This window comes from Pyricularia oryzae, chromosome 3, assembly GCF_000002495.2.
Source record: "Pyricularia oryzae 70-15 chromosome 3, whole genome shotgun sequence".
Taxonomy (NCBI): domain Eukaryota; kingdom Fungi; phylum Ascomycota; class Sordariomycetes; order Magnaporthales; family Pyriculariaceae; genus Pyricularia; species Pyricularia oryzae.
The window spans coordinates 4,243,286-4,270,579 of NC_017849.1; the positions used below are offsets into that span (position 1 = coordinate 4,243,286).

Here is a 27,294-nt window from a genome sequence, read left to right on the forward strand (position 1 = left end):
AATTCTTATCGGCGCGACATCTTTCTAGGGGTCCACATCGGACATCCTTGTCGAGGGGCAGTGACGTGATGCGCTAACGATGAAAGACATGCCCCGCCTAAAGCTTTCATTCTTTGGCTTGGAAGTAATAACGTGCGAAGATGTATATCAACAACAAGTATATAATAATTTTGGCCTGCGATTGATTCTCTCTGTGTTTCACTATTTGAACAAGTCTTCAGTTAGGTTCAGGTCCCACAAACATGGTTAGCTCAGGTTGACATTTGACATATATTGCTGACGAAATAAATTCACCTACTCTTCCATAGAGAGAAAAAAAAAAAAAAAAAAGAGACAGTAAATTTGCCAGCATATTCTCTCTCATTTTGCTTTATTGTAAGTCACGAGAAGAAAAAAAAGGACCATAAACCAAACTCTTCTCGAGACCAACAATTTCCCAGTCATTATCACGCACAGGTACATAAACCCTAAGCAGAATATCGACCCTATCAAAGCCCAGCTCGCAAAGGCTGTGATTATACTCCGTACTTGGATCAATTTCAAAAACAAATCGAGAAGACACCCTGAACAAAACCAAAAAAAAAAAATGACACGCTTCCGGCCCTGCATCGACCTGCATGCAGGCCAAGTCAAGCAGATCGTCGGTGGCACTCTGGACAGCACCACGTCAGAGCTGAGGACCAACTTCGTTTCTCCGCATCCGCCCGCCCACTTTGCCCGCCTGTACCGCGACGCCAACCTCGTCGGCGCCCACGTCATAATGCTCGGTCCGGGCAACGACGTAGCTGCCAAGGAGTCCCTAGCCGCCTGGCCCGGCGGCCTGCAGGTCGGCGGCGGCATCACGGACAAGAACGCCGCCGAGTGGATCGCCAATGGCGCTGACAAGGTCCGTCTGAACAGTGTCCCCTCCTCTATTCACGTTTCTATTGTATTTTATTTTATTTGTTCTATTGTCATGGCTTGGATGAGAAGCTAATATAAAATACAAACTCCTCTCTGTGGCACGTCGTTTGTCTGAGAACCAGGCCATTATAACCTCCTTCCTCTTCCCCGAAGGCCGCTTCAGCCAGTCGAGGTTAGACGCCGTGCTCGCGGCTCTGGGCAATGACAAATCCAAACTCGTCATTGACCTGTCGTGCCGTCGACGTGACACGGGCCCTGAGCCAAAGTGGGTTGTCGCCATGAACAAGTGGCAGACATTGACCGACATGGAAGTCAACCAAGGTAAGCCGACTTGAAAGCTCAAAAACCTCCTTGGACTAGAAAGTCATGATCGAAGTGAACTTTTGGAAGTTTTACTAACAACAACCCATGCACAAAAACACAGACTCTATTAAGAAGCTTGAACCATACTGTTCCGAGTTTCTCATTCACGCTGCCGATAACGAGGGCCTTCAGGGCGGCATAGACGAGGATCTTGTTCGGAATTTGGCCGAGTGGTGCTCCATACCGGTGACGTACGCCGGGGGTGGCAGAAACCTCGATGACCTCGAGGCAGTCAAGAGATTGAGCAATGGTAAAGTCGACCTGACCATTGGTAGCGCCCTGGATTGCTTCGGCGGGAGTGGCGTTAAGCTGGACGACTGTATTGAATGGAACAAACGACAGGAATAGACTACGGGAGATGCAAGTGGTTTGGTACCAAACATTTCCAATTCAGGCTACAGAATCGGCAGAAAAAAACATGAAAACAAAAATAAAAAATCAACTGCTGTATGAAAGCAAACGATCATTATCTTGGTACAATTTCATACAGGCTACAACGGCCGGCCCTCCAGGGGTCAAAATGAATCGAAGAACCGGTTTCGGAGCAGCCGCCGACTTTCCCGCCTGCTTTGTCCATGCAGTACACCATTCGCCATGTTCTCTTTTTGCGCCTTTTTCTTGACCAAGCCAGCGCGGGAAAATCGGATCAGAAAAATCCATACAATAAAGAAACACCGTTTCACTCCCCCTCAACGCAACTACCATTAAATACCCAGATGCCAATATACTCCAGCAGAAACAAAGGAGACAAAGAGCAAAAGAACAGTAAAACAACAACCACTATTCCATGCAATGTCTTTGAAAGAAAATCAAGAAAACAGCAATCATAAAAGAAATATGAAGGGAGCAACCGACTTGCCTCTAGCAGCAAGCCAAAGATGCGCCCTAGACACCAGGAGATAAGGTCTCACAAGTGCATGCTCTTGGTGCGCGAGTGAACTCGCCTACCCTCGGCTCTCTTCTTGATGGCCTCCTCCCGCTTGAGGACGAGCTCGCACCACCTGTTCTTCGTCCTGAGGCTGGCGTTGTCGTCATCGCCACTAATGCTGTCGCGTCCGATGACCTCGGATAGTACCTTCATCCAGCCCTCCTTGTCTTGGGCGGTGTCGGCGTAGAAGTCGATGATTTCACCGTTATTGAAACGGATGCGGAAACCTTCCTCAACGAACATGTAGCCCTCTTCTTCCTCGGCGAACGCCGATCGGCGTCGCTTGCCACCCTTGCCCGTTGTTTCTTTCTCAATCAGGGCTCGCCTGTCGTCAATCAGGCGCTTGGCATTGGCCAAGTTGATGGTAGCACGAGGCTGACGAGTCGCCTCATGATAGGCAGTCAACTTTGTGCCAACAAGCTTAAAGTAGCGTCGGCGCCAGTACTATATGTTGTTGAAGTCGTTGTCAGCAAAAAGTTTCCCTTTCCACTCAATCTGGCACAAGAGACATTCAGATTACTTACTGGACAATCGCCACCCTGCTGGCTCAAGGGTCCCTCCCAGTTTCGGGAAAGACGCTCCTCGGCGGCTCGCATCTCCCGAATGCAAGAGTTCATACTCTTGGGCATATCATCATCAGAGCAACCTCTCGGCCTTGGCACAAAAAGGAGCTGAAGCTCCAGCTTGCCAATCTTGTAAGGTGCGCGACGGACTACCTGACCAGTGTTCCCTCGCTTGCTCTTGACGCTGGAAGCAAATCCAGCTTCTTCCACAGCCCATTCGTTGAAACAGGCAATATCGACGACATAAGGTCGACCAAAACATTTCGACTCGTGCTCCTTGAGAGAAATGTAGGAGCGAGCAAAGCTGCCATCATCTGCAGCAAGCGGGGAGAGAAGGTCCCAAGCAGTTGGTTGCTGCCGGCTCCGCATCCTGGCGTTGGCTTCCTGCTGTTCACGTGCCAGGCGCTCCTCCTCCTCCCGCATGCGCATCTCCATTTCCTTGCGCTTCTTCGGCGAGGCAAACACCCTGCTAAATGTTGAAGTCTTGGGCCGGCTGAGCTTAGTGGGTGACTGTACAATCTTCTGCGGCGCAGGCTTTTCCAGTTTTACGTTGAGCGTCAGCTGGAATTCAAGGTCGTTTGGTACAACGAGCTCAAACTCTTGCCCGATGGGTGCATTGCGAGCCAATTCCAACCAAGCTGTTGTCACGCAGTGGACACCGTTGTCCAGCGTGAGGCTGAACCAGGTCCGCTCATCTATTACAGTTAGTCGATGATCTCATGATATGAAAACAGCGCAGAAAACTTACTCCTTGGCAGAGGTAAGTCGAGATCCTTGACACCCATGACTTTGACAAACAATCGTCCTCTTTCGCCATTGTCATCAGGTGTCAAATCGACGGCAAGGTCATCCTCGGCGAGCGTGCTGAGACCAGCCACGTTGCTCTCTTGGCCTGGAAGGGGAGGGACAGGACCTGATGAAGGGGTGGGTCGTTTCCGAACGCTCTTTTTCCTAACTTGAGGGTTCCATGGCTCGACTGTCCACGATTGCGGACGATCCTGCTTTACAGGTGAGTTTCCAGCCGACCGAGCAAACCGATACTCATCACGATCTTTGTCGCTGGCTGTAACAACCTTGGTGTTCTGACGCATGAGGTAACCGCGCTGTTTACGGGATGTAATGTTAGTGTCTTGTAGCAGTATGGATGGTACTGCAGCGTCGCATCGTGAGCCCTCTGACGCTTGTACAGACGGAACCTGCGATGGCACTGCACTTGCTGGAAGGGTTGGTTTGGAAAAAGAAGGGTTAGCAACCTTTTGTGACTCTATCACTCGGTCAAAGTCCTGGTCAAGGCTTAGACCAAGATCGAGGTCTAGTGTGAGGCTTCGCTCCTTAAAGCTAGGGTGACGCTCGAGGAAAGCCTCGCTCTCAGACATGCTAAATTCTGCACCCAGGCCGCTCTTGTGGCGGTCTGGGATAACTGGAACATCAGGGATCTCGCGACTGACTTGGCGCCTTGCTTCACGCATGGCTACCAGGTCAGACGGCGTAGCTGATGGTCGAGTCTTGAGCTTTGATCCAGAGGCTTTGATAGTTGCAAACTCTTCAGGAATGGCGGGAGATGCCCGAGGCGACTGAGGAGTGCGAGGCAAATCGTCCTCTGGGTCGTAATCATCGTCGGGCATAGGATGATGGATGACTGACTCAGGAGTACCAGGCTCAGAGAAGTCATCATCATCTCCCCAGCCTGAACCATCGTATTCGGGCTTGGAGAGGACTGGGCGGTCGGGAGTGGAGGGGCGATGTTGGGACGGCGACTCGAGTTGTGGGATCTTTGTTGTGTCGAGTTTGTCCGGCCTAGGCAGCATATACTCTTGCAGATCACTTCCGAAATCGATGGTCCTGGGCTTTTCTGGCACTTTGGGTGGCTCGGGAGACTCTTCCATGGTTTCCTGCGGGGGAGCCTCAACGGGCGAGGTAGCTCGAGGAGTTGTCGTGACATCTTCTTCGGCCGCCCGAGGCTGAGCCTTTGCGACAGGAAGATCGGAGTAGTGACTCTCGGAGTCAATTCCATCCTGGGTCTCATCGTCATCTTCTTCATCCGACCTGTCCTCAGTGGTGGCACGATCATCAAAGTTCCTATGGGTAGGGTCGTAGACATCAGGCATGTCGTACAAGGAATCGTCAGTGTGGTCGTCGTCCTCTTCATCCCGGTGTATCACCACACTGGACTCGCTGTCATCCATATACGAGTCCTCAGTGCTTGGGATGGGGACGTCAGGATCAAGCGGAAGAGGACGATCAGGGCTGTAAAGCGGGCGTTCGGGACTCGGACGCTCAGGGCTTGAGCTTGGGATTGGAGAGGAGAATTGATAATCGGACTCGCGCTCAAGGGACTTGTTGCCATTAACACGGCGAAGAATGGACTCCCTTGAGATCCTAGGGGGTAGCTGATACTCCTCCAGGGCTGAGATGTCGCCAACCTGATCATCCTCCTCATCCTGGAAGCTGGCATCGACCTCGGCGTTCGCGCATGCGTTGATGCTAGCGCTGGGAGCCTCGCGCTCTGGTGTGGGACTACCGACCCGGTCACGAGCACCAGCACGTCGCATGCGACGCTCTCTCTGCTGCTCAGCAGCAGTCTTGCCACCGTCCGAGAGCATCATCAGCCTGAGGCGCTCCTCGAGTGGCATTCTGCCATTGCCGATGTTCTGCTGCTCTGACTTGTTCGGGGCAGCTGCAGGTGGAGGCGATGGAAGAGTGCGCTGAGCACCTGCCGCCTGAGGAACACCAGGCAAAGGAGGAAGCGGCCGGTGGTCGCCGTTGTTGGAGCTGGCCGAGTTTCCTCTGCTTGTCTGAGGTCGCCCGTTAGACGCCATGGTGGGAACAGTCTCCGGCATGGGGCTGCCGTCGAACGGATCCTCGAGCTGACTGTTACGCGCAACAGCCGGACTGTCCTGCCTCCACTCGTCTGGCCCTACAACAGGTGTCTTGTCTGTGTCCTCGAGAGACGCATCGAAGCTGTCGTCATGGGCGCCAGGCTCGTGCACGCCATAGTGTTCTCCGTAGTCCTCATCGTCTTCCTCCGACTCAAAGCTCCCCTCTCGCGAATTGCTTCCAATGGAAGACAAGTCAGGCGTGGCCATCTCATACTCGTTGACTTGTGGAGGAGCGGCATCGAAGGTGACGCTCTTCGCATGACGTGCGAGGTATCGGCCATTGGCCAATTGACGCTCGTCCTGTGAACTGTCTGCCGCCGAATCCTGATCATAGCTGCTCTTAAAACGGCTCGTGGATAGTGATGATTTCATAGGTGATGCCGACTCTTTGCTCGGAGTCTGTGGTGGATTGAAAACTGGAGGAGAAGTTGTGATGCTTGTGCTAGTGGCTGGGGCTGGGGCCTTTGTCGGGCTGTATAGCGGAATGCTAGATTTGCTCCCAGTCCTCTGGTGGCCCATGATTTTGGCCTCGGGGCTTCTCAGGCCGGCAGCCCCAGTTCCGCCATACGCGTTGCCTTGGACTTTAGCTAGGGGTCGCTCTACCTGGGGAAGTCTGGTGGGATCGTATTCCTGCTTCTGCTCTAGAGCGAGGATGTTGCTATTTTTGACGCGAGAAGCCTTTTGCAGACGCTCTATGGAAGAGCGTCGTGTAGGAGATGGTGAGCCGGCGCGGCCTCCGTAGAGCGAGTTATTCTCCGAGTTCATGTTGCGGTTCTTCCAGAACAATCGAGGCGAAGTGGCGCCATCCAGTGGGGACGACTGGAATGGAGAAGAGTCGGTACTGAGCGTCATTTTCTGGGGTAGGAGGAAACGACAAAGTCAGTCATAGTAGGGGAAGGGGTAGGAATGTGGTCCAGGGAAGGAAGGTCTCACCTTGGTGGTCTGGTTCCAGCTTGGCGAGTTTCGTCGCTTCTCGGTTGGTGATATCTCGGTCAACGCGCGAGGAATAGAGCTGGCAACCGCTGGCTGAGATGCGGCGCTATTCCTCGACAGACGCAATGGCTGTACCTGGAGACGACCGGAATTAGCATTGGATATTGCTCAGGAAAGGCGCCCCCCGCGGAAAGGCGTTCTAAGAGCGACACCAGTCATCAGTTGGATAGATCCTCACCGATTCTTCCGAGGCCATCCTACAGTCTCAGAAGTCTGGTAGATTAGGTGGTAGTAGTACTGAGTGTTGATGGCTTAAGCATGCTCTGCCGCGCGCGAGAGGTGGAAAAGAAAAATGAAAAGTGGCGGAAAGGGCTCCCTGACGAAGCGCCCAAAGTGACCGCCGCGAAAGCGATCCAATCTCAGGAAATCAGATTCGCAAACTAATCCCACGAGTGCTGTCTGGGGCAGGCGTGCGTGCAGGTAGCTCTGCCACCGCAGCGCAAATATGGTATAGCAAAAAAAAATACCACCGAAAATAAAAACGATAATGGTAGATGATGTGGCACGGGAGGTAGACGGAAATTGGGGAACCCAAAAAAACCAAAAGATCAACAAAGCCAATGGTGGTGTTTACGATGTGCGCATGGCCGGGTGATAAAGAGGTTTCCTGGGGGGTTCAGGTAGACAACAACAAAGTGGAAGAAGCTCGGCTCTGGTTTGTCCAATTGGCTGTGTGGTTGCTGACCTTAGCCTCTTGTTGCTTTTGCAGGTCTGTGAAAGTGTAAACAAAACCACAACATGGGGAAGCTGCATGTTTCCGCTTGGTTGTCGGGTCAACTGGAACGAGTGCCCCACCTTAGGTCGGCACTGGCTTGCCTGGATTCGCGCTTTCTGCGTGGCGGGACCCACCATTTGCTTGGGCGCAGAGCCATTTTCTACTACCAAGTTTCAGCGCCTTTCAACTCATCGAATCACATTATCGAGAAAACAGACTATGCAGCTGCAAGTTGAGGGGAACTTGGAACTCGATGTGCACATCCCGCGATGTTTTGCATAAATGTCCTTGTTTGCTCCACTCTTGCTGCGTTGCCCCTCTGATAACGGTTCCTCGACCAAAGATCAGTTGGGTACCGTGACTATGGTTACTATCGTCCGTCCTGTGTGTGTTCCTCTGCCACTGTGTTCGTCGCGAATAACAAAAAACCCTTCAAACCCTGACCCTGTCAGACTCTGACTGCATGCCCAACTTGCCAGCCCGAGCGAGGCGCCAACGGTTTGCGTGTTTTGACGATGGAGTGGGATTTTATTTTTTTAATTTTTTTTAATAATCAGATAGAATTATGGTCCCTCCCAACACTTGCCGTCCTTTAATATTTATTTCATTTGCCTACTCCGTTTGTCCTCATGATGGAGGTGCTCCTCGGGCGCACAATCTCTGTTGTGATCCGTCAAAATCATTGTATTGTTATGCCAAATCCAATGCTCGGTTGGATCTGCAAACTTGTCACCTTTCAATTTGAGCCTAAAGGTACCTAACCAAACCAACCTTCTCAAATCGGACCCTCCCTTGTGATACATCAGAACCCTGCGTGTTATGTGACCATTGACATCCATTGTGTGGGCTGCCACACCCTCCGTATTCTTCTGCCAGATAGCTTTCAGCTACTCCAGGACCCGAGAGCCTCAATTACGATCCAGTGATCACTCCGATGCGAAAATCTGGGATTGTCCATCCATCCATGAGCTTTCGGGCCAGAGACACCAAATCTCCCCGGCCCGTGTCTGTGGCTGTCCTCACACTGTCTCGCATTTAGCTTGTGACTACGGGGCTTTCGGATCGAGAGAAGCGCCCACCCGGTCAATTGTCGTCATATTCCCACACTTGAGTCCTGGATTTGGCCTAGTAAGGCTAGTAAGGCTAAGAGTATCAAGAATACATGACAGAGCTCTGATTCCATTCTCGAACCCACACGCGCATTGGTTATGAATGATCAATTGGCTCGTTCCGGTCCTCGCCGAGCGGCTCGATCGAATTGTTCTGCAATCATGCATGTGTCATACTTGCGTTACGGAACAAACCAGTATTAAAGCAAAACCCTTCATCTCCATGACTTAATCAACGGCACAATGGATCACAGTACTAAATCGTCATGAATGCAGAAAGGTAGATCATCCTAGTTTCTTTCTTCGACCGTTTAGCCATCTCATGGTGATTGCGTTTTTCTCAACATGTCTTTGAATTGCTCGGCAAGAAGACAGGCTCTTGTAACGTTAAGGACCAAGACAAACTGCACACATAGGTGCCTCAGATCGTTATCAAGTTCCGCGACAGGTGAGTCTAGAGTCATATCTGGTCAGGGGTATTCATCTCAGCTGCCATACTAGAAGAGGCGTTGACAGAGCCCTCAGGTAATCGGGGTCTGGGCACAGAAAGTCCTAGTGGCAAACGAAAGGAGAGGGTCGTGATACTGGGCTCTGGTTGGGCAGGCTACGCCCTTGCGCGGACATTAGATCCAGCCAAATTCGACCGCGTTGTCGTTTCCCCAAGGTCGCACTTCGTTTTTACTCCCCTTCTGGCGTCCACTGCCGTCGGTACTTTAGAGTTCCGCGCCGTGGCCGAGCCCGTCCGCCGCATCCGCCAGGTTATATTCCAGCAGGGCTGGGCAGACGACGTCGACTTCACGCGCAAGGTCGTCCGGGTCGAGGCTAGTATCGATGACGATGCCGCCTCCCACACCACGATCCCCGTGCCAGAGCCGGCAACGATACCAGGGAAGGCCGTGATTCCCACCACCCCGCACAAGGGGCCCATGATCGACGTGCCGTACGACAAGCTAGTGGTTGCGGTGGGTGCCTATTCGCAGACTTTCAACATTGACGGGGTTCGCGAGCATGCGCACTTTCTCCGCGACGTTGGGGACGCCAGGCGCATTCGCCTTCGCATTCTCGCCCTATTTGAGCACTGCGCCAGCAACCCGACCATATCCGACGAGCAAAAGCGTGAGCTGCTCCACTTTGCTGTGGTGGGCGGCGGGCCGACGGGCATCGAGTTTGCGGCCGAGCTGCACGACCTCATTTACGAGGATCTGATAAAGGTCTACCCTGGTCTTGTCCCACTGGTCCGCATTACCGTCTATGACATCGCTCCGGCGGTCCTTCCCATGTTCGACAAGGAGCTGGCTGGCTACGCCATGGAGCTCTTCAACCGCAGGGGTATCGAGATACGTACAGAACATCATCTCCAAGCCATACGCGCCGAGGGAGACGGTCTGAAATTGAAGATCAAAGAGCACGGAGACCAGGAAGTCGGCGCAGGGATGGTCGTTTGGAGCACCGGATTGATGCAGCACCCGCTGGTCAAGAAACTCGTCGACAACCAAGTCCATGACCAAGGTTCAAACCCAAACTCGCCTTTGCGCCTCAAAAGTGACCCCAAAACTGGCGCCATTGTGACCGATGGACATATGCGGGCACAAATTACAGAAAACGCCTCGCGGGGACAATCACCAAGGATGGACGACGTTTTCGTCATTGGCGATTGCGCCTTTTGCGAAGCCGATCAGTCACTACCAAAGACAGGCCAGGTTGCATCGCAACAGGCTGTATACCTAGCCAAGGCCCTGAATAGCGGAAATTTAGACGAGAGTAAACCGTTTTCCTTCCGAAATTGGGGAACCATGGCATACCTAGGAGGCTGGCGCGCTATTCACCAAAGCAGCGCGGACGAACTAAAAGGACGTGCCGCTTGGGTTTTGTGGCGGACGGCATATTTGACAAAAAGCTTGAGCGTGCGCAACAAGATTATTGTGCCATTTTTCTGGTTTATATCATGGCTCTTTGGAAGAGATATATCTCGTTTTTAGCAACATATCCCGAATCCCCTCACTGTATAATTATTAACCGAAATATGGACACATCTGCCTGAAAGTGCCACCTTTTCATCTTGTCCCGCTATTCGTTCATTTCATGCGGCAACAGGCTGAATGCATGATGACAGAACAAAGAGTAATAGTCCACTGGAAATCTCAAGCACCCGAAACATGACCGTATCCGCATTGTTCCTTTGTTATCAGTATACGTAGTGCAGATGGTATGTCCTATAATCTGAAGGTAGGCCGACCCGCCCATCACTTTCCTGGAAGAGGACCCAGGCAATCGATACGGAGTTTTCGTTTCAAATGGTATCTCCATGGCGAATCAAACTAGAAAAACATGTATGCTACGGTGAAGGTATATCCCAGAACCTTTCCAAATTGTAGTCAACTGAGAAGTCATGTTTTGTGATCCCAACCGGACCAGTATCTGCCTGATTCACGGGCTCAAAGTGTGAAGCTTGACAAGGTGGCCCCAAGCTTATGGACTATTTGCTCGTAGTGAACGGGGCAGGCACCGGTAAACCGATTCTGGTTCCCCAGCGGCCGCGTTTCGCCTTGCGAGAAGCGAGAGCCTCCCAGACCCTTGACGGTGCTTGGGTCCCTATTGCACGTGCAATTCTCGTGCTGGAGTTCGGCGGGAACTGGCCGTTGGCGCTCCTCTGCAGTTGTTCCTTGAACAAGATTATAGGGCCGATTGGTTGATTGCTCACTGGGTGATTGGTAGTACTCAACAACTGGGGGTGGCAAGTTGTGATCAAAGTACACTATAGGCTCCAAAATCGCAGACTGTGGGCGACGGCCGAGCGGTTTCTTTGAAAAGATATCAGCCAAATCGCCGTAAGGGGACTCCGGATTCTCTACAAAGACTGTAGGTGGCCGGGCTCTGGGTGACTCGCCACTCATCCAGTTCCAGATCACAGGCTGAGATGTGTCGATCTTTGCTTTCTGTCCCTCAGCAACTTCAACTTCAATGATGCCTGGGTGCGAGCTTCCGGTTGTGGGGATATCAGGGGATGACCAATGGTCTGGTTCAGACATATCTTTCGATGGAGGATCCGAAGTAGCAGCATAGGATGCATCAAGCTTCTTACCCTCGGTGGGAGCTGCGGCTGAACCAGGAACTTGTGGAGCTGACTTGATCTGATCTCTGAACTGAGCTGATCTACGATTACTTGTGACTTCAGTATCAGCTGCCATGGGTGGGCTGGCATGTAAATGAACAAGACGAGCAACTCCTGGAGTGTTGCCGTGATTTCCGCAGATGTAGCTGGCGCCGACCGCTTCCGTAGCCGATGCGGTGCAATCTGAGACCTTGGGTGTGTGGCCCTGTGCCCGAGGTACGTTTGTGGGGGAGTAGTTGGGATTTGTCAAGGGACTGGCGAAGGTTCGACCTTTTGGGACATTGACTGGCTGAGTTTCCCGAGTAGGTCTACCACTGTCTCGACTATTGGTAGCCGGTGCTGTAACTCGTGAGGCTCCTGTTGTGTTGGAACATTATGTTATCAGTTGTTGCATCATGAAATCAAATCTGAGGGTGCCTTGGGCACAGCCTGGACGGCCCGAGAGTTAACAAGACTAGCCAAGACATGAACATCTGGCACATACCATTACCACGCAAGGTGAATCTGCCAGATCCGCTGGCTTGACCACCGCTTGAAGCAAATGATGACGCTTGCGGTCTGAGCATGGAGGCTCGAGTGGGATATGATGAGCCTGAAATACCACCACCTGACCGGCCGGTTGCTTTGTTTCTTGACCTGCTGCTACGTGAGCTGTACCCTGCGGAGAGTTCACGAGCGACAGCAAGCTGCTCAGCTGTGTAGCCGGACATCTTGATTCGAAAAGACCTAGAGAGTTAAAGGGTGAATGTGAGATCTAGTGTTCAATTATTTGGCTAGGTCAGCTTCAGTAAAAATAGGGTAGACAATGATAGATTTAATTGCAGCGAGGAAAGAGGATGTGTACCTACTTACCTTGAGATGGAGGTAGCTTCGTGAAAGAGATCCTTATGCGTGAGCAGAACACGGTTCTCTCAAGTTCTGACACAGTGATGATTAAAGGAATCGATAATAGTGCATTTTGAGGGTAGTAAGCAATGAAAAATCTTGACCTGACGCTGTTGGCTGTAAGAAAAGAATTCCTGGCCGCCAATAACTTGGTTGATAGATGCCGTGTGTTTTCGCTTTGTGGTTTTTGTGGAAGAGGACATGGACACTCTGTTCCTGTTTGCACCGAATAAGGTAGCGGTCTCGTATGGGTTACCCTCCCTGCCTCTAGACCTGGACTGATTGTGCAGTTGAAAGTCCGCTTCCTTCATCAGCCGGACAACTGGCGACAACCTTACTGGAACTTGATCGTACCTTCCTAGGTAGGAAGGGGTAATTCTACACGCAATGCCTTTTTTCTACTGGTAAATGCTGCTGGACAGAGAAAGAAGGCACGGAACGACTCTGGGTTTGTTGTGCGATAGAGAAGCCATCTCTGAATTTGACCCTTGAACAGACTCTCTTATGTGAATATCTGCTGGAAAGCAAGGAGCCTTCATCTTCACAAATTCGCATTGATCGACAGTGGGAGGTCTACCTAAGGATCTCTTTGTGATGGTAGGTTGTCATGTAACGTACCTACCAGGTAGGCAACTTGAAAGTGAATACTTTGCGAACTACACGCTACAAACCATCGTCAATTGCCTGGAATTGCCTTCTAACAGCTCGACTAAGTTCCTCTGCATTGCCTGCATCACCAACCCAACCTGGATTTTGACAAGGACTACAGTCGACTCGGCAAGATAGGCTTGTTATGTTGTTGTAACTTTTTGCTTCTTGCGACCTATAGGAGCCTCGACTGTTTTAATCTTTGTCTCCTGATATCCGTCTACCACCTCCTTCACCCAAGGGATCTCAATGACAGGAACATGTTGCCGAACAAACTCAATAAGAGGTTTGGACAACGGTGCTCCAGGCCGCAATGCAACACTAGAGACTCTTGGGACCCCAAGACAATCGCTCAAGCGATCCTCACAAGACTTGCTGAAGCCTACGAGACGGATAGCAGGCTGATCTGGGTGGGACTTGGATGCCATCGCAACCATCTGCGGAAAGTGTGAGTGAAAGGCAGATGAGTGTCCAGACCGGGCCACGAGGATCATGGCGTATGGGGTCCCTTTCAAGTTCTCAGGAGACTGCTGATCACCACTGGAGCTGATTACGGAAGATTCGGAATCCTGCTGAAGACATCTAGTAATACTGGCCAACCCAACGTCGACAAACGCCGAAAGTTCTGGTGGAGGTGGCCTGGGACGCTCAGAGCCAGGGGTTTGGCCATCCGAAGCTTGCTTTTTTGACTTTTTCTTGGTGCGCTTGCCCTTAGATGGAACCAAGTGCGCTCGTCGATAATCGCCTAAAGGGGAAAGAAGGCTGTATGTTGATGCCAAAATTTGGTTAGAATCACATACGCCTGATATAAGATGTTGTAGCAAATATCCTAGGTAAGCTCAGCACCGTCGCACCAACAAATCATTGGTCTACTTGGCATGACCGTTGCCGGTGCATCAAGGGTGGTTTTAGATACCATGTGTAGATTCTAGATTCAAGAATAGAACTAGTTTCGCATGGCAATGCGCATGCACGGATGCAAAAAAAAAAAAAAAAAAAAAAAAAAGTGCCCTCGACGCCGCAGCGGCATGTTGCAACAAAAATCAAAGTCCGCCTGATCGAGCGACAACTCACCTGCAGAGGAGTTCCAAGACCGTATCTTGATCTTCGGGTAGCACATGGGGCCTAGCAAGCAGCGCAAACCTTGTTAGTTTGTTTGTCTGGCCAAACAAAAAATTCTTTGACGGATCTGGGACTCACCACTGAACCGCAGAAAATGGGGTGTCGAGGTGGTGTAATAGCCTTTTGCGTTCCATGATGATATCGATCTGTGTGAAATTTCCCGAAGAAATAGTGCTACCCTAAGGCCCTAAGGGTACCTATTTATTTGATCCCACACTCGTGTCTTGGGCGCCCTTGAGGGAACGAAAAAAAAGGTTTATTTAATATGACAGTTAATAATCATGACCCAAGAGTTTGGGTGTTCTGGAGACGCAAAAACAGGTGGGGCTGTTGTCCCTTGATGGAACTCAAGAAAGCGATGGGGCAAGTCAAAGTGCCACTGGCAAATGTGTAATCTGGCGTGCATACAGTATGACATGTGAAGCAGGGCTGCTGCCCATTCACTTAGCCAAAACGTCAAGACGATCCCTGAGAAATTGAGATAATTCGCTACAAATTTTTCTGTTCTTCTGGCACATTCAAGTATAAAATAAAATAATCACGTACACAGCAAGGCAATCAGACAACAGTGGCGCATATCACGTCCACAGCAGCAGATAGGATAGGATCTCGGTGATTACATAATGCATCAGCCCGGTTGGTGGGTCCGTCACGCTCAATCTTGGAACGCGTCATTCCACGGGATGCTGTCATGGACGTGACTGGACTGCTATCAAGACTTTGTTTATGAAGAGCACGAATAATTGCTGCGCATGCTATGACTGAAGCAAACTGTTTTCTTAATCAACATTCATATGCAATAAGGGCCACAATTCAGTACGGCTACATGCTAGGCTTTACTGGTCTAAAAATCGCCAGTATTGCCCTGTGATCATTGCTTGCCTTGTTTGATGTGGAAAAAAAAAAGAAACAAAAGAGACGAGCAAACGCAGGCTGCGGAGCCCAGCCCAAGGCGTGTGCGGGAAAGGTACCTTAGGTTTGAATCCCTACCCTTCCCCGCGTTATAATGCCACCCCTACCAAGACCAGTGGCATGTCGAATCGATTCTTTTGACCAAGCTACAACTTCTTTGCAGCAAACAAAAACTGCAGAATCGACAAACAAAACCCATCATAAATCAGTGTTGCAACTTCTCAATCATTCCCCACTCGTCACCCAGCAGATTTGCCCGCCACCGACGCGCTTCCTTCAGCTTCGAGCTTGTTTTTCTTCTTTTTTCTTCAAAAGCCCTATCGAGTGTGTGGTGGCAACCTGGCGACCGAATTTCTTTACGCCCCAAGCTCCAACCCGGCGGTAGTAAGTGCAGATGCCCCAAGAGGCCACAGCTTCTTCCCGCCCGCACTCGCCCACTTCACGCCTGGCTGGCTACCCGCCTACATGAACATATCCACTTCAGCCTGGTCCCTGCCTGCCTATCTCATACCTGCCTTGAGGCGCTTCACCTAACCACCCACAACTTCGTCATACTTCTACAAATAATTTCTTTGTTCATTTATTGCTGGTCGAAGCTTCATGCTTCGTACAAAGCTCGGCGTTGATTTTCAGGCAGTCATCCTCCCAGACCCACATCCCACCATTCGGTCGGTTACCTTCAGGCTTCCCCACCTTCTAGTCTAGGTACTTACCTCACCTGCCATTCACTCCTCTGCCTTACCTCCACCTACCTGCCCAGATGGGCTATCACACTACCACGTTCCAGGGATTTCCGTTCAACTTGCCTGCCTAGATCCCTACAAGCTACCTATTTTGACTGTAAATCCTGGCTGGGTTGCGTTCAGCCTCGAACTTGCCTTGACTGCACAAATTTGCACTGTCGCAGTGCTCGTGGAAACTAAATTCACAGAGCCTTGTCCACGGTCGCCTTGCATCGTCACCTCTTTGTTCCTTTTGCAGCATCCTCGTAATTTGACAGACAGTCTATTTACCCCACACGACGCACCTAGCTTGGCCCCCGGCTTGATCCATGCGCCGGGGAAGCTTGCTATACTCAACTGACGAGGACCTTCCCCCAAACAGATAACCATCCCGCTTGACGTATGCTAGTTCAGAGGGAGCTGCGGAGCTGTCACCCGGCTGTCTTGCGCAGCGCCCAGGAGAGACTCGAGTTTGAGCAATCGATCCCGTGTCCTCCTACCGCTGTATCAATCAGATGGACCAACCATCCAGCCCCAGATCGCCGAGAGAACGCGCTGCCTCCTCAGAACCTTGCTCAACACGACCGAACCCCTTCGACGACGACGAACACTCGGCCCGTAAGCGCCGTCGTACCTCGTTGAGCGGCGGTGCCTCGCCTTGCCGGTCCAGCCGCCCGGGAACTGAGGGCTCCCCGGTCGCCTTGGAAACACCCAAAGAAGCCACCCGGCTGCCGCCGGACGACGTCGAGATGAGGCTAGATACCGACCCAAGCGGCCCGCGCACCCCGGAGCAGAGCACGGTCGACACAGGTGCTTCGGCGGAACCGGTCTCCAGTCGCGTGACTATCAATCTTCGGAATACACAACAATCATCAAACGCAACACAATCCTCGCCCTTGTCTTCCAAGAGTCAAGCTGGCACTACCCAGCATGATGGTTCTGATGACGTCAAGCTCAGCGTGGAATCCTCTGTGATGGACGGTCTTCAGTTAGAAATGCCTACATCTACCCCCACTTCCTCGGCCATGGGAGGCAGTCCACCGGTGGAGGTGATTCATCAACCAGAGGAAGATGAGAGTCTGATTATGGACGAGCCGCAAATATCGCTTGTGCAAGAGAACCAAGTTGGTGACGTGCCAGCTCCCGAAGAGCCGCCATCTTTCCCCTACCGAAACGATGACGAACACCAGCAAGAGAGCCTCCAGCGAGCCAGTACTCATGTATTGACACGTAAGTAGCGTGCTGTAGTCCAGAATTGGGTGATTCGGAAAGGCTCACATGTTTCTGGTTATGCAGATGAGAAGATGACAACCGCCATCGATCGATACGTGGGAGAGCTGCATGATTTCACTCGAACTGCAAACTATCCTGCGTTGATCGACGCCTACCAGAGGAATATGTACCTCTGGCAAGGCCTCCCTGACATAATTTCGTGTGCACATTACCGGAGAAACACTACCAGGGATCGTGAAATCAAAGCGATCTTACCCGGCATTTTTTCCGAATTCGCTGCTCTTACGGCTTCGTTCGTGATATTCGACTTGTCGACACTACACCGCGTCATGGCCACGGCAGATCTGAGGGAGCTGGATTTGATCTCACCATTCTACCTTCCAGTACTAATCCAGCTCTGTATACGTGACGAGAGCTCGGGGCAGGTACAGTATGGTATGCAGTACGATGCAGCCTCGGTGGCCAGCTGCTTCGCTAGCTGTCTGGCAAGGCACGCGGAAGCAGGCGTTTACAGCGTACTCTTGAAGCTTGCTCGCGCCCAAGTTGACCTCCTCGGCAGTTTACCGAGGCTTAGCGATAACCTTGACTCCATATGTCAACTGTATTTCCTGGTGGCGACCCTGGACGCCCACAACTCGACAGAGAGACCCCGGCAGCAGTCGGTTATCGCTTTCGAATTGTATAGCATTGTGGCGGCTGCTCTATCCACGCTGACTGAGAAAGGCATTACGAATCTTTCCCACGAGCACACAGGCTGCTTGATAAGACACCTGGGAGATGTGATGAAGCTGGCGCTCTTAAATCCTGAGCACCCAGGAGCGCTCAAGCTCGTCGAAGACTTCCGCAGGACATATCCCCTTATACATCAGACTCTAGTCCCTGAAGTAATATCTTCCAGGTATCGTTTCACTCTGTTCAGCAGACTAATTATGTCTAGTCAAATGCAACTCCGTGTCATGGCAGTCACGTCCATGTGTAACGACATGGTGGCGTGCTGGAAGCGATTCAGCGAGCCAGCGAACGACTCGAGGAACCTTGCTGTGCAGCATTTCTTCGCCGACTATCTGCTGCAATCAGAGCTTATATCCTACATTCTCGGTCCAACCTGCCATCCCGAGATTACAGCCGAGAGTGGAAACATAATTGGTTTTCTGCTAGTCACCAACACATACACAGAGAAGCACACCGATCTTCTTTGGCAGACGGCAACGACAACTCAAGACCCCCGAATTTCGGATGCACTCCTACGCATGTTCTGCCGCATCGTGCAGCTACTTCATTACGATGGCCTGCTATACTTCTGTCAGAAATTCAACACCCTTCCCATCGAGGCGTTCACCCCGACTGTCAGGGAGTTGGTTGATCATGTCTTGCGTCATGCCTCACAAAAGACACCGGACGAGAGACTCGAGACAGCCCCTTATCGGCTCTGCGTAAGGCTGATGCGAGAGTCGTCGATTTTGGGCGCCAAACTGACTGTAGCCTGCCATGATATCCGCGAATTCGCAACCGCAAAGTTCAAAGAGTTGTTGGCCTATGGCCCGGACGCCGAGGGGAGGGCGGCACTCTACGAAGAATGCATTCAAGATATTGCATCCAAGTCACCTACAACAGTTGGGAGTCTCTCAGCGATATGGAACTTGATGCATCCTAGCCGAGTTAGAGAACTGCCCATGCTCATCTCCAAGTATTCATTTGCACAGCTACTGGTTGACGAGCTGGAGCATGCAGTCTCACTCGGACGGAAGAGCGGATGCCCTGCCGTTATTGACGGCCAACAAAATGCTCCACGACGAGAGATGTTGAGCCTGCTCCTGCAGAGTCAGCCCAATGCGCTAACCTCCACCAGATTAGGCAATCGGCTCTGGGGTTTGATGGTTGGTAGCGACGCAGCCTGTCCTGAGGATCGCGCTGCTTCCTGGCGGATTCTCAACAACTGCAAGAGTACGCGTCCGGACAATGAGTTCGTGGCAGTATGCTGGACAGAGTATCTTCCTTCGCTCCCATCCGAGTATTTATGCAGCGGCACTCTGGACTTGATACGTCTCTGTGTATTACCTGCCGTCAACAGCCCTTCGTGCGACATGCTGGATGACCAGGACAGTCCCGATTGGGCTGCCATCGAGCAGATATGGCGGATGATATGGACAACAAATGACCCCGGTCTTGAGCAGCTGGCAATCCAGACGCTCGTCAGCGATATATACCTCAACAGCGAATCCGTTCGAGGTTTTTCAATTTACCGAGCCCGGAAAGTCCACTTGGCTTTCGTCGATAGGTGCCTCAAGCAACTTCTTGCGGCGGCCGAACGCCTGAAGACATTCAGCGGCGATACATCAAGCGGAGATGATGAAAATATGGTGGTAGTCGCAAGTGAATCTCAGATGCAGGAGCAATCCTCGCGCTTTATAAGATCGCTCAAGGTGTTGAAGAACTTTCACCATCTCCACAGCGAGGTAGCATACTTTGCGACGCCAGACTTGCCATCTCTGCCACTTGCCCTGCCCGATGAAGTTGAGGGTGATCTGGCTGGTCTCAAATTCCAAGGATTCGATGGCGAGAAAACCACCGAGGTCAAGACCCTACACATTGGCAGACGCAATACGGCTTCTTCGCTCTTGGCAAGCCTGCAAGAAGCGACCGGCTTTGAGAACTACCGTATCTTCTATCGCGGCAAGCCTTTTGTGCCGCGTGAGGCTGATATCTGCAAGTCTTTGGAAGATTTGCAAATCCATGACGGATTCCTCCTTGTCAAGCGGGAGTCGGTTGTTGCGGCACCCGCAAAGGTTCGCCCGGGAGCTTCACCGGTTGAGGTCGAAATCCTCTCACATTTCGACAAGCTCTGGGATTGTCTGGCGATGGAAGAGCCTTTGGCTAACGAGGTAAGCCTGTCCCGACTTCTGATACGGTCCCATTGGTAACTAAACAAGTTGAATTTTACAGATATACTCTTTCCTCATCAAGCTTCCACTCGATGAGCAAATGCTCACCTCTACTTTGGACTCGTCCACCAGCCCAACTGTCATTTTCCCACCCGGCCAGACTTTCAAGTCGCTGTATGCTGTGTCTGTTTTGCACAAACTCGTTCATTACAACCAGCGCGCAAGCAATTTTCCTACGGGAATATGGTCTGAGGCCTCAAAGAGGCCTCTGAGTGACATAACTGGGAGAATATTCTTTCTCGCAGCCGCAGCTCTTCGCAGTGACGATGTCGTTGAAGGATGTCCCACCCAGGCGACTCGTTCGCAGATGATCAAGACAATCACGATGATAATCACGACCGTCCTGGAGAAGTTTGTTCTGATTCGGAACCCTAAGGCGGACGAGGAAGTGGCAAGATCGGGCGCCAAGGTCGTGGAATATATGGATGGCGAGCTCCTCGAACGGCTTGTATCGCTACTGGTTTCGACAACCGACTCAATTATGGCCGACGATGCGTCCGAGCTGGCCCTCAAGCTGTTCCATGCAATTCTTGCGTGTGCTGTGTGCAAACGTTGTTGCTGGGATGAATTTGTGGGATCTGCAGAAATTCGGCAACAGTTCAAGAGACTTCTACTTCAAGAAGCTAATCCAGCTGTCCGCTCTCGGGTGCAGAACGGAATTATGGCTCTCTTTAAGGAAAGAAACAGGTAGGTACTGAAACACACTCCTTTGAGCGCGAAATTTTGCTGACGTTTTATAACAGTCTTCCTGCGGTCTCCCCAGCAGAGGTGGAGCGCTTCTTTTGGGATTTGATTTGCCAGCTTGTGACTACCTCCCAAGATTACCGTGACAAGTCTCGCGAGGCATTTGAGCTTTGGAAGGATCTTTTTCAGATGATGAAGGAATCGAACTCAGCCACCCTCGACGTGCAAGAAACCTTGGACATCACTACTGAGATGTTGATATCCTACGAGACTTGGGAGGTAAGTTGCAACAGGGGTGTAGTCCTGTTCGTGTCTGGTTGGGTCGGGAAACTGGGCTAACTTCTTTCCAATCACTTACAGGATGTCACGCAGCCGAACTACATAGACGTGGTTCCTCAGGTCCTCGCTCATATGATGATAATGATGCTGAACCCGAAGGATGTACTCATTGATACATCTCTGACAATTATGCCGTGAGTAAAGACACAAAAAGCTGCCCTGACACTGCATTTGTCTGACATTCTTACAGGACGCTCCCCCGAAAGATATTTTGGAAACATCTTTTCCCTCCATGGACCAGGCGGGTCGACCATCCATTGCCTCGGCCAGTCATACACACACAAACACGGCAACTCCTAACCCATACGCTGATGCTCAGTGTAGCATCCAGCAGAGCTCGACTGGACACATTGCTGGCGGACCTCAAGAGCTTAGTACCCTGCGATCCAGGCAACGACGAAGATCCCTATCACTACGACATACCATTCAATTTTGACCGTAACAGGGCTATTCGATCATCATGCGGCTACGCCGGGCTGAGGAACTTGTCCAACACATGCTATCTTAACTCGCTATTCACACAACTCTTTATGAATGTGGGTTTTCGAAAGTTTATGCTGGAAGCCAAGGTCCAGGATCCCGAGTACACGCAGAAGCTACTTTTCACGACTCAAAAGGTCTTTGCCTATCTACAGGACAGTCATCAGCGGTTTATCGACCCAGCGGACTGCGTAGATAGCATCAGGACCTATGACGACACCCCAATTGACATCCACAACCAAATGGATGTTGATGAGTTCTACAACCTCCTTTTTGACCGGTGGGAGGCTCAGCTGCCCTCAGCCGAGGGTAAAAAGACATTCAGATCATTTTATGGCGGCCAGCTGGTTCAACAGGTGCGATCTCAGGAATGTGAGCACATATCGGAGCGGCTGGAGCCCTTTTCCGCCATACAGTGCGATATCAAAGGCAAGAGCAGTCTGCAAGAGAGCTTGGAAGCCTATGTTGAAGGCGAGATCATGGGCGGTGACAACAAGTACAAGTGCTCTACTTGCGATCGGCACGTGGACGCCGTCAAGAGAGCATGCCTGAAGGACATTCCAAACAACCTCATCTTTCACCTGAAACGATTCGATTTCAACTTGCGATCTCTGACACGCAACAAGATCAACGACTTCTTTTCGTTTCCCACGCATATTGACATGCGCCCGTATACGGTCGAGCACCTGGCCGATCCGTCGAAGACAGGCCCGCCCGACATGTTTGAGCTCGTTGGCGTCTTGGTGCATTCCGGAACAGCCGAGTCGGGTCACTACTACTCATACATCCGCGAACGACCCACCCCGAGTGGTTCACAGGACACCTGGGTCGAGTTTAATGACGACATGGTAACGGCATGGGACCCTCAGCTCATTGAAGGTTCTTGCTTTGGTGGATCCGAGATCCGTGCTGCCTATGATGGTACAAGCCAGCCATTTGACAAGACTTACAGCGCTTACATGCTCTTCTATCAACGTTCGTCTGACCTGGCCCGTGAACAAGACATTCTGGCTGGAGTCAACGAGCCGGGACCTTTTCGTGCCCAAGTTCCTGCCGATCTGGCTGCGCATATTCACCAAGAGAACACATTGCTGCTGCGCAGACATTGCTTGTTTGATCCTGGTCAGATCAACCTGGTCCACCACGCTATGATATTGAACCGTAAGATGCGATCTAGCGAGGATAAGTTCCAGTGGACCAAAGCAGACAGTGACACTGTGGAGATGGCCCTTGGTCATCTGGATCAGGTTGCTTCTCGCGCGAAGGACGTGCCCGAATTCAACAGACTCTTGATGTCCATATACACCTGGACTAGGGAAGACAAGAACGCCTCGTCTGCAGTTCTCAAGTACTTTAGCGACCGGCCAATTGCATTTCAAAGGATGATTCAGCGAAGTCCTGACGCGCAGGTGAGAAAAAACATCATGCAGGTTATGATCTCTGTCATTGAGAGTGCTCAGGCTCGCTGGCATCAGCACTCTGGCACCAACCCACGCCGGCCGCTGGACTTGTTCGACGAGAGCTGCTACCTGCAACAGGCCATGCGTCTGATAGATGAGCTGTGGTCTCACTTCCATGTTAACATACGCTCCTGGGCCGAAGTCTTTGGGTTTATGCTTTCTTTCGTCCTCCTGGGAAGCCTGGAGAAGGCTGTGTTTCTGGATCATGGCCATCTATACAAACTCGTTCTCGTCATTGCGGCGGACTCCAACGACAGCAACCCGCAATTTGCCCGGATGGCGCAGGCGGTTTCCCGCAGGATGGCAACTCGACAGCCAAACTACGATGCCATCATTGGATTGCTTGCAGATCTTCTGGCTAATATGCATGGACCCAAGAGCCTCGATTCGAATGATGCCAGAAACATGCAACAGTTGCTGAACACACGACTGTACGCGGCATATCGGGACCAGACGTCCATGCATGAGATGACCACACACGAGTTGGGATTGATTGGACGTGACTGGCCTCGAACCGAGAACAACATATTCCTGGACAAGCTACTCTGCCTAGGCCAGAGCCTACCTGAAGTGGAAGAAATTATTGCCGCACTTGTGCGTATCAGCTCTTACACACAATCCAAAGTGTTCGACACTTTGATGGCCGGGATCACCGGGGCCATGGTTTCCTATCCAGTCACACCCTTTCTTCGTGCTGCCGTTGTCTGCTGCCGCATGAGTCAGGACAGAGACCGGGTGAACGACCTCTTTATGCAAATATGCGAACAGTCCAGGAGTCTGCAGAATAACGAAGGCAGGGCCTTTCTGGATTTCCATCGAGACGTATTTCACGACCTGTTGCTATCAGAGCGTGAGTCCCAGCCTCCGTACCCGGCAGACGGTCTCGAAAATGTCCACAGATGGGCACCTGGTCTGTTGAATTACCTCGAGCCTCAAGTTGGCGAGGACGTCGTCGAATTTCTAAAGCTGGAGATCTTCAGTTTTGGCCCTTCACATGAATTCCCAGAGGATTCCGGAGGTGTAGCTCATGCAAACGCAGTCGATCTTGCCGCACAAAGACTGGGATGGGAATGTATCCGCTTCTTGAACAACCAGTACATCACCCGTCAGCAACCGTGTCAGCATCAGGTCGGAAAGGTGTTCGAAAGCCTATTCCGAGAGTGTGATCCCTTTTTTGCGGTTGATGCGGACGGGAGTGGGCAGGCATTGGCACCGGCACTGTCGCTGTCACAAAGCCCAGAGATTTATTGGCCAGCTAGGCGTGGTATGTATCACTTCTGGTTCTTCAGATGAACATGACAAGGTTCTTGATCACTAGGTTCATTCTCAGCTAACTTTCATCCAGAGGTCATAAGACAACTTCAGCAGTTGATGGTTGAAGAACTCGACGATGATGCCTCGGGTATGTCCAGTGAGACAGGCATGAGTGAAACATTTACCGATACTCAAACATGACTAACGTTTTTGCTTACCATTGGAAGAATGGGAGAACTCGTGCGAATCGTCAGAGCCCATGGATAGCATCGGTGACTTTACGATGCAAACGACCGGGGAGCTTATAGACGCCGAGCTTCAATGAACGAAAACAAAAATGGCGACCCAGCCGCTGGCATACACGGCACGGACGTTTTGGCTTGCTTGCAAGCGAATATTACGACTTGATGAAGACATGAGAGATAGAAGGGCGGTTAAGACACGGGGTTGGGACCGGAACCATCCAACCCTCCTTTTTGTTCTTTTTTGTTTTGTCCTTTTACCACCTTTTCCAAAAACCCGGATTTATTCTTGACATTGCGGTGAGTTATAGCAAAAGGGCATTGGCAGGTCATAATGATATGATACCCGTAATCGAACGGCAGGCATCACATGGAATGGACTAGGAAACAGAGATACGGCCTCTGCATTTACTCGCAATCATTGGTTTGTTTGTTATTAGGCGTTGGGGACACGAGGACTTACTCCCAAGCGACTACCCCTTTGAGAATTTGTTGGCTTTCTAGCCAAGAGATGTGTTTTTTTTATTCGTTTCCTATTTGTTTTGTTTTTTTTTCACTTTTCTTTTCGTCGCCAACATAGGTGTCGACTCCACCACATCTCCATTGTTTGAATGGACAGATTGTCATGCTTTTGGGAATATGAGTTCTGGTGGAGAAATTATGGTGCTTACAGTATACACAGCACCAGCAAGATGAAGGACGGTGCCAGCCCGTACGGCGGTGTAGGTCAGGGATTTTGATAACGCTCAGTGTGAGCGACTTAGGCGCCATGAGGAGAGCTGCTAGATAGAGGTTTCTTCTAGAGCAATACATGACCTGTGAAGAATTTGGGGAATTGATTTGTTGCTCAAGAATGTGTATGAAGCATTTCTTGACAAGGGCATAATGGAGCACTCCACATCCACACCACAGTCTTTGCCCTCTCTCTCTCCTTTCCATCCTACCAGGGTCACGACGTGATCTTCTGGGAGGATGATGCGGAGCGTTCGAAGAGGAAGGGTTTCCCGCTGGCAGTCTGAACAGTGTGACATGTAACCCAACTTGCCTTAGTCGCCCGGTTCTTAAAAGTTGCGCAAGATGTTGCAGGTGTAATTTCAAGTCATATATCTCCGTCTCCAATTTCCCTTCCTCTTTGTGCTCTGATACCATGTACTGGCTGTTCTTAGCGCTTTACCACCAAGCCAGGTACTTTCTTTGGTACTGTAAAGGTGAGTGCATATCTGCATCTTTCAGGCCCCGCCTTGAATCATGGAAGGCCGGGGCTGCTAGCTTAACCTAGCCAGGGGTTAGTACCAATCAAGGCAACCAGATGCTCGGGTAGGCTTCCCAGTGGACTTGCCGCAGAGGGATTTGCTATTTTTACATTTTTGGTAAATAACCCCTGTCCCGGGGGCGGGGATCTGCCGAGACCCTTGCTTTGCGGGCCCAAGATTGTACTGTATGTGCGATGCCCGTTTGAATAGGCCAATTGAAGGCGCGAAGATGGGAGGGGCGGAGCGTCATCCGTGCCGGAATGCAGGACTGTCGGATCGGGTCATGTCAGTGGGCGGGAATCCGAGTATTCTTTATCATGATTCGATGTTTACGATTCGACCCGAGGCCGCAAAAGAAATGAGACAAGCCACTCACGTATCTGGCTTTGGGTCTTTCGCTAGATGTGACGAACTGCTATGTGCTGATATTTGATCTCTACAAAACTTGTCGCACATCACATTTCAAAAAGTGGTTCCGAAATAAGAGACTCTTCTCTAACCGCCGAGGCTTGTTGTTTTTGGCCCCCGAAGCAAGCAATTGATGACCAATGCCATTTCTGAGTCGCTTCTTGTTTGTTCTCTTGATTCGATTTGTTTTGTGCATTTTTTTATTTCTATTTTGGCAGGCGCTTTTTTCAGATGGCTGTCGCCGATTAATTGGAGTGACGACTTCTGCCTCTTTTCTCTTTCGATGGCATGTGGTTGATTACTATTGTACTCTGCGGTCAACGCCAGACCAGGGGGGCAGTTTTACTGTTCAAGGCAGCCCACTGTGTGTGAGCCAGTGCTTTGAGAACTGGTGTTGGTTGGTAACGGTACAGTCAGAGAATCCATCAAAGAAAATGCAAAAAAGGAGCAGACCATATCAAAAGAGGACAAAATAGATGCATACTAAGGGAACACAAATAAAAACAAATCAAATCAAAACAAACGCAAAATGAAGGCGCCAAGTTCCCACTCATCAATCTATTTTGATGATGCTTTTGGTTGCTGCCAAGCTCTTCAACCAACTTACACACGTTGTTCTGGGAAAAATATGGCCACTCTCAAAGCAAGCCGGGGAAAATGTGAAACAACATCAAATTTTGCCACATATCTTCGAGAAGTCCATTCTTTCACGTTTCAGGTTCTGTTGATAACTTAATGTAGAATATGCATGCTTGGCACAAGGTTGGTTAAACGCCTGCAACCTGGGGGAGATCTTTTTTTGTAAATTGGAGACCGATCTGTAGGCACTATTTTGTTCCTCAGAATGGCCCCAAGTTTCTCCACGCTTGGCACAAAGCTCCAATTCCGCATTCCGTAATAGGCCACTCGTCGTCAGGGGGTTCTTTTCTGAAGCTTACCCACCTTGTCACCCATCCACCACCCCCCTGTCTTGCATGTCAACAATTTTTGGATTTTGTTTCGTTTCAAACGCTTCCCCGAACGGCTGGGATTGGTCCTTTCTTTTGTTTTCTTCCCGCCCCACCATCCATCCACTCTCTGCAAGCTTGTTGCCGACTCAAGTAAGCACATCCCATATCTTGGCGGTTGCATTACTGTGATGTGGG

At 51.0% G+C, this 27,294-nt stretch overlaps 6 protein-coding genes across 6 annotated transcripts; 3 read left to right on the plus strand and 3 right to left on the minus strand.

Moving 5' to 3' along the window:
• The first annotated feature begins 133 nt into the window (after window positions 1-133).
• On the plus strand, window positions 134-1,829 carry MGG_04998 (phosphoribosylformimino-5-aminoimidazole carboxamide ribotide isomerase HisA). Its single transcript, XM_003712453.1, has 5 exons — window positions 134-220; window positions 309-375; window positions 441-886; window positions 1,026-1,224; window positions 1,328-1,829. Exons 3-5 carry the CDS (start codon window positions 587-589, stop codon window positions 1,612-1,614), a joined length of 786 nt encoding a protein of 261 aa, XP_003712501.1. The 5' UTR covers window positions 134-220; window positions 309-375; window positions 441-586; the 3' UTR covers window positions 1,615-1,829.
• Window positions 1,569-7,320, minus strand: MGG_12956 (uncharacterized protein). Its single transcript, XM_003712454.1, has 6 exons — window positions 6,808-7,320; window positions 6,570-6,704; window positions 4,011-6,491; window positions 3,506-3,860; window positions 2,719-3,452; window positions 1,569-2,638 (listed from the first exon to the last, which is right to left on the minus strand). Exons 1-6 carry the CDS (start codon window positions 6,823-6,825, stop codon window positions 2,174-2,176), a joined length of 4,188 nt encoding a protein of 1,395 aa, XP_003712502.1. The 5' UTR covers window positions 6,826-7,320; the 3' UTR covers window positions 1,569-2,173.
• Window positions 7,321-8,536: 1,216 nt separating this feature from the next.
• MGG_04999 (uncharacterized protein) lies at window positions 8,537-10,617 on the plus strand. The gene is made up of 2 exons (XM_003712455.1): window positions 8,537-8,901; window positions 8,979-10,617. Exons 1-2 carry the CDS (start codon window positions 8,799-8,801, stop codon window positions 10,430-10,432), a joined length of 1,557 nt encoding a protein of 518 aa, XP_003712503.1. The 5' UTR covers window positions 8,537-8,798; the 3' UTR covers window positions 10,433-10,617.
• Window positions 10,618-10,888: 271 nt separating this feature from the next.
• MGG_05000 (uncharacterized protein) lies at window positions 10,889-12,275 on the minus strand (the record flags this gene model as incomplete). The annotated part of the gene is made up of 2 exons (XM_003712456.1): window positions 10,889-11,922; window positions 12,050-12,275. 2 exons carry the CDS (start codon window positions 12,273-12,275, stop codon window positions 10,889-10,891), a joined length of 1,260 nt encoding a protein of 419 aa, XP_003712504.1.
• A 665-nt stretch (window positions 12,276-12,940) lies between these two features.
• Window positions 12,941-14,743, minus strand: MGG_05001 (uncharacterized protein). Its single transcript, XM_003712457.1, has 3 exons — window positions 14,299-14,743; window positions 14,173-14,223; window positions 12,941-13,860 (listed from the first exon to the last, which is right to left on the minus strand). The coding sequence occupies exons 1-3, from the start codon at window positions 14,352-14,354 to the stop codon at window positions 13,242-13,244; spliced, it is 726 nt and encodes a 241-aa protein (XP_003712505.1). The 5' UTR covers window positions 14,355-14,743; the 3' UTR covers window positions 12,941-13,241.
• Window positions 14,744-15,251: 508 nt separating this feature from the next.
• On the plus strand, window positions 15,252-25,332 carry MGG_05002 (ubiquitin carboxyl-terminal hydrolase). The gene is made up of 8 exons (XM_003712458.1): window positions 15,252-17,084; window positions 17,151-19,969; window positions 20,031-20,716; window positions 20,773-20,992; window positions 21,074-21,186; window positions 21,243-24,256; window positions 24,338-24,394; window positions 24,474-25,332. The coding sequence occupies exons 1-8, from the start codon at window positions 16,370-16,372 to the stop codon at window positions 24,569-24,571; spliced, it is 7,722 nt and encodes a 2,573-aa protein (XP_003712506.1). The 5' UTR covers window positions 15,252-16,369; the 3' UTR covers window positions 24,572-25,332.
• Window positions 25,333-27,294: the final 1,962 nt, after the last annotated feature.

What these genes read in the sequence shown, in the direction of transcription:
- MGG_05002 (XM_003712458.1), top strand. Translation starts at nt 16,370, where the DNA reads ATGGACCAACCATCCAGCCCCAGATCGCCGAGAGAACGCGCTGCCTCC. An exon ending in CAGTACTCATGTATTGACAC is followed by an intron (nt 17,085 to 17,150) that starts GTAAGTAGCGTG and finishes CTGGTTATGCAG; the next exon opens with ATGAGAAGATGACAACCGCC. An exon ending in ACATCTCTGACAATTATGCC is followed by an intron (nt 21,187 to 21,242) that starts GTGAGTAAAGAC and finishes ACATTCTTACAG; the next exon opens with GACGCTCCCCCGAAAGATAT.
- MGG_12956 (XM_003712454.1), bottom strand. An exon ending in CGACTTACCTCTGCCAAGGA is followed by an intron (nt 3,453 to 3,505) that starts GTAAGTTTTCTG and finishes TAACTGTAATAG; the next exon opens with ATGAGCGGACCTGGTTCAGC. An exon ending in AGCAGGGTGGCGATTGTCCA is followed by an intron (nt 2,639 to 2,718) that starts GTAAGTAATCTG and finishes AACAACATATAG; the next exon opens with TACTGGCGCCGACGCTACTT.
- MGG_04999 (XM_003712455.1), top strand. Translation starts at nt 8,799, where the DNA reads ATGTCTTTGAATTGCTCGGCAAGAAGACAGGCTCTTGTAACGTTAAGG. An exon ending in GTTATCAAGTTCCGCGACAG is followed by an intron (nt 8,902 to 8,978) that starts GTGAGTCTAGAG and finishes CAGAGCCCTCAG; the next exon opens with GTAATCGGGGTCTGGGCACA.
- MGG_04998 (XM_003712453.1), top strand. Translation starts at nt 587, where the DNA reads ATGACACGCTTCCGGCCCTGCATCGACCTGCATGCAGGCCAAGTCAAG. An exon ending in TCGCCAATGGCGCTGACAAG is followed by an intron (nt 887 to 1,025) that starts GTCCGTCTGAAC and finishes TCTGAGAACCAG; the next exon opens with GCCATTATAACCTCCTTCCT. An exon ending in CGACATGGAAGTCAACCAAG is followed by an intron (nt 1,225 to 1,327) that starts GTAAGCCGACTT and finishes ACAAAAACACAG; the next exon opens with ACTCTATTAAGAAGCTTGAA.
- MGG_05001 (XM_003712457.1), bottom strand. Translation starts at nt 14,354, where the DNA reads ATGGAACGCAAAAGGCTATTACACCACCTCGACACCCCATTTTCTGCG. An exon ending in CCATTTTCTGCGGTTCAGTG is followed by an intron (nt 14,224 to 14,298) that starts GTGAGTCCCAGA and finishes GCTGCTTGCTAG; the next exon opens with GCCCCATGTGCTACCCGAAG. An exon ending in GTCTTGGAACTCCTCTGCAG is followed by an intron (nt 13,861 to 14,172) that starts GTGAGTTGTCGC and finishes ATCAACATACAG; the next exon opens with CCTTCTTTCCCCTTTAGGCG.